The following is a 5010-nucleotide window of genomic DNA, read 5'->3' as shown; positions in this document are numbered from 1 at the left end:
TCACTTCTTTTTAAGGCTGACATCAATGGTTCTCAGTCCTGTCTGCATATTAGATTTACTTGGGGAACTTAAAAGCCAAAAAACACCAATGCTCCAAATGCACCTACACCAATTGATTAGCATCTCAGAAGGAGGGGCCCTAAATGATTATTTTAATATTCCCTGAGGTAATTCTAAGGTTTAACCAGGGTTTATCACATGTGTCTAAGTAGTAGTTGATATTGTATGTATATACCATAACATTTAAGCAACACTGTTTTGATGGCTTTTTAGGTTGCAAAGTCCATCCACATACCTGGATATTTGCATTTTCTATTTACCATGCTTGTGAATAGTCATACCTTGTTCACTCACTTTTTATAAAGAAGTTACTTTTGGGGTTTTTTGTTTGTTTTTGTTTTTTTAAAAGGAGGGCACAGCTCAGTGGCCCATGAGGGGCTCAAACTGGCAACCTTGGTGTTATCAGCACCACACTCTAACCAACTGAGCTAACCAGCCACCCCATAAAGAAATTAGTTTTCATTAAAAGTAAATCTCTGATAATCATTGGATTAATCCAGGTTTTAAATATAATAAACACATATTATAAAAAGCCTTAATATTTAAAATTGTTCTACACAGGACTGGTTATATAATTTGTGGGGCTCAGTGCAAAAGAAAAATGTGGGGCCCTTTGTTCAAAATTTATTAAAAATTTCAAGACAAGGACAGCAGGGAATTTAAGCAAGCATAGAGCTCTTCTAAGTGCAAGTCACATGCCCATGAGACCAGTTTGGTTTCTACAATATATTGGGTTATTTGGTCATGAAGGCTGAAGAAAAGATTTTATCATGAGTGATTGCACTTTAAGATCGTTTCCAATTGAAAAATTATGTAACTCTTAGTAACTCCAAGTATAGATAGTACATGCTTTACTCTTTATACTGCACGAAACATATTGCCTTTTGATAGCATTACAAATGATGTTGTCTTTTTTTGTTTTTTTTGTTTTTTTATTGGGGAATAATGTGTGTTTCCAGAACTCATCAGCTCCAAGTCAAGTAATTGTTTCAATCTAGTTGTGGAGGGCACAGCTCAGTGGCCCATGTGGGAATCGAACAAGCATCCTTGGTGTTGTGAGCACTGCGCTCTAACCAAGTGAGCTAACTGGCAGCCCTACAAATGAGTTTTTAACTTTTAATATAGAATGAACTTTATTGTACTTGATGCCTGGGAAAACAATAAGAAGTGTTTCTCTGTCTGCTCTAATTTGAGTCATATCTATCCATTTTATTCTTAGGGAGAGAATAAAACAAAAGACAGAAAGCATAGATAGGAAGGTACACTGAGGATCAAGTCTCTTAACATCTTGCTCGGAAATTGAGAATTCTCTTAATATAAACTAAGTCTATAAGGATTCACACCACTTTTGACCCAAAATTTCTACAGTATAGGCCTTGCACTTTATCGTACTAAAATACAGAGGATGCCAAAAAAATGTATGCACATTTTAAGAAAAGAAAAAACTATTAAAATTATAATACTCGATATATACCAATAACAAAAGATGAATACAAGTTATGTGTATACATTTTTTTTTGGCACCCCTGGTATACAAACTCGAGAGAGAAAAAGTGGCTGTTGTATTGATGCTGAGCTTAATTCCAATGGCACCATTTATATTGCACCTTCTGAAATAAACTCAATCTCAACGGTCCTGGATAAGACATTATTGTTCCTATTTTCCTTGAAATTGAAGCTCAGAGATATTAAGTAGACTTGCCTAAGATCACAAAGAAACAGAGCCTGGATTCAAACCCCATATTCATCTGACTAAAAGGCCATCCTTTTAATCTTAAAACTAGAGGAAGGGAGAACACCATGTGAAGATAAAGGCAGCGATTGGAATGATGTGTCTACAAGCCAAGGAATGCTGTGGATTGCCAACAACCCTCAGAATCTAGGAGAGAGTCATAAACAGATTCTCCCCTCAGAACTTCCAGAAGGAACCACCAATCCTGCCAACACCTGGGTTTTAGACTTCTATCCTCTAGAACTGTGAGAGAATAAATTTCTGTTGTTATAAGTCACCCAGTTTGTGGTACCTTGATATAAGAGCTTTAGAAAACGAATACACCATACTTCTGCTTTGGAACAATAATGGGATGGTAAGAGGCCAGAAAAGATGAGGGTGGTGATTATTACAAATATTTGTCCCTATAATGCCATTTTTTCACCTCACATACTGATGGATGCCCATGGCACATTGAATGCTCACAAGTAGAATACCCTGGGACACCTGCATAGTTCTGCTCTACTGGCTGTATGCTTTTCAAAAGTCAGTTGTGTTTGTTCCCAGTTCTTGTTATAATTTTGTACATTGATTAAATATTATACATACTGGTTGAAAAAATAGAGGATGATTTTATTAAGGGTTGTATGTTAATCCATCCTAGGGTAGAAAATAAAGAGAGCTCATTAAAGAATGACCACTGTTTTCTAGGTCCTAAGAAGGAGTTTTTGTAATTCTAACCAGATCTACACAAGAGCTAACCAAATCATTGAAAACAGTTACAGCCTATATACACAGGATGTTCGCTCTACGCCAATATTGTCCCCAGAAGTTTGTCTGTATTAACTGGAGTAGACTCACACAGCGTAGACGTGGCCAAGCCAAGTTTTAAACTCAAGTAGTCTGGCTCAAGAGGCCGTCCTTTTTAACTACTATCGGATACTGCCTCTCCCCCTGGAGCATATCATGTGCACTAGCTGAATACTTTCTTTAATCCAAGAAAAGTGTAGAAAAGCAGCAACTGCAAAAGGGCAGGGCCCTAGGGTAAACTGCCTGACTGCAGGCCAAGGAGGTCCCACCCAGACCACACGTGCCCTGTTAGCCACATTTTCCCCAACCCTCATGCTCATTATTTTCAATTGTCCTTCGTCTGACTGACTGCGTCGATTTAAAAAAAAAAAATATTTTGTTTCCTTTTCATTACTTTTTTTCGGTTTTGGGTGGGGGTGAACTTTTGACTCGGGATCTGATTTCGCAGGCCCACGTGGGTCCTGTTTCTACACCCTAGGGGCGGGGCCAGGCGGGGCGAGCCTGCGCGCTGGGGCCTCAGACCCGCCCCTTGACGCGCGACTGCGCTTGTCCTCCGCGGCTTGCCGTCTCCGCAGCCATGGCGGCCGCCGTGTTCCCCGCATGGTTCACCCTGCAGCCGGGGGCCCGGACCCTGCGTGCCTTCTCCACTGCCGTGTCTCCAGCCACTCTTGCCGGGAGACCAGGCCCGCGTGAGTGTCTGCTGCGTCGCCTCCGGGCTTTGGGGAGGTGAGAGGGCGGAGTAGTGGACACTTGATGGCTGCCGCGGTGGCGGAGCCAGCAACGCCCGGGGGAGGCGGGTACGTCCTCTACCCGCCTGTTGCCGGCCCGCCTCGTAGGAAAGCTGTGGATGTGGGTCGGTCGTCTGCGCGGGTGTCTGCCTATTTCTAGCCGCTGATGTCTGCTTCGGGGCTTGGTGGGCGCCGCGAGCTTGTTTCGCTCCTTTCCCAGTGGCCTGCACGCTTTGGTTCTCCGCTCCCGGGCCACTGGCACAGGGTCTCTCTCTACTGACTGGTGCTTGGTAGTGTNTTCAGGAAGGCCTCAATGAGAAGGGGCCAGTTAACCAGAAATCTGAATGAAGAGAGAGCATCAGTGCGGATACCTGCAAGAGTGTTCCGGGCAGAGGGAACTGCAAATGTAAAGGGCTTGACACGGGAGTGCATTTGATATGTCTGAGGCACAGCAAACGAGGCTGGTGTGGATGGAACAGAGGGAGAGTGACAGGAGACGAGGTTGGGGAATTGGCTGGCAAACAGATCAAGCAGATCATACTTGTAAGGACTGGATTTTATTGAGTGATATGGGGAGACAAATGCCTTGATCTCATTTACCCTTTAAAAACCTCACCTGATTGCTAGAGGGAGACTAGATTGTAGGGAGGACAGAGTGGAAGCAGAGCCTAAGGGGACAGGTAGGGAGCTATTATAATAAACCAGATGAGAGAAAAAGGTGGTCTGGACCAAAGTGGTAGACGGGGAGGAGTGAATAGGTCAAATTTAGGACTAGTAGAAAGTAAAAGCATGTAGCATTTGCTGATGATTGAGTGAAGGATATAACATATAACACAATTGGAATGTGGTACTTCCAACTTTTTAAATATTAATATTTTAATATTAATATTTAATAATAATAACAGGCAGAACTAAATTTGTCTTTGACATTCTTCATTCCAGGACACCAAAAGATCAAGGAAAGCATTTAAACCCTCTGCCTTCAGTAACTGAACATGAATAGACCCAGGAGACATCTCCTGAAGTTGTTAAACAATAATTATTCCCACTTTGAATGTGCCTAGAAGGTTATAATCCCCAATTAATGTTTCGTTGCATGTAGCAACCTTTGTCTGCAGCAAAGCTGTGTAGAGTAAGCTATCAAGAAGGTGGTGTAGTATCGTAGTAAAAAGTATTCAAATTGGAATCAGATGTGGGTTTGAGCCCCAGAGCTCTTAAGAGCAGAGTCTAGGGGCTTAACTCTGTTTTCTTATCTGTAAAATGGAAATGACTTCAACTAATTCCAAGGAAACAATGCTGTGACAAAGTTTTCTATACTAAAGTGTAAACTTACTGAGATTTTGAAGAGTCCATTACAAATTGTAAGTATTCATGTTATAAACAGCTGGATGATATAAATCAGACTTAACTATATTTTTAATAAAAATAAAAATGTGAAGCTTTTGCTGATTTAAAAAAATACTGTTTTCTCTCTCTTTTAAAAAAATCTGCATTCTGGTGTAAAAATTCAAGTACAGAAATGTGAAAGTTAAGTCTTCAGGAGTCTCACCACCCTCATACCCACTCCCTCCAGTTTGCTGTTTACCCTTCCAGAGGCTGTACTGTATATTAAAAATATTTTACAGGGCCGGCCGAGTGGCACGGTTGGTTAAGAACTGGCTTGGGACGCCAGCTCTGAGCAGCAGGGCCTCGGTTCGGATA

The 5010-nt window shown here is 41.7% G+C and overlaps 1 protein-coding gene across 1 annotated transcript in view; it reads left to right on the top strand.

Annotated features, from left to right (window-relative positions):
* Window positions 1-3106: 3106 nt before the first annotated feature.
* Window positions 3107-5010, top strand: part of MRPS35 (mitochondrial ribosomal protein S35) — a 38429-nt gene continuing 36525 nt past the window's right edge. The window contains exon 1 of the mRNA XM_019668018.1: window positions 3107-3270. Within this exon, the coding sequence (XP_019523563.1) occupies window positions 3159-3270 (112 nt within the window). The 5' untranslated portion in view covers window positions 3107-3158. The remainder of the gene's footprint in view (window positions 3271-5010) is intronic.

Source organism: Hipposideros armiger, unplaced genomic scaffold (genome assembly GCF_001890085.2).
Source record: "Hipposideros armiger isolate ML-2016 unplaced genomic scaffold, ASM189008v1 scaffold_513, whole genome shotgun sequence".
NCBI classification, from domain to species: Eukaryota; Metazoa; Chordata; class Mammalia; order Chiroptera; family Hipposideridae; genus Hipposideros; species Hipposideros armiger.
The sequence above is the reverse complement of the archived record's forward strand: the minus strand, read 5'-3'. Positions and strand labels throughout refer to the sequence as shown.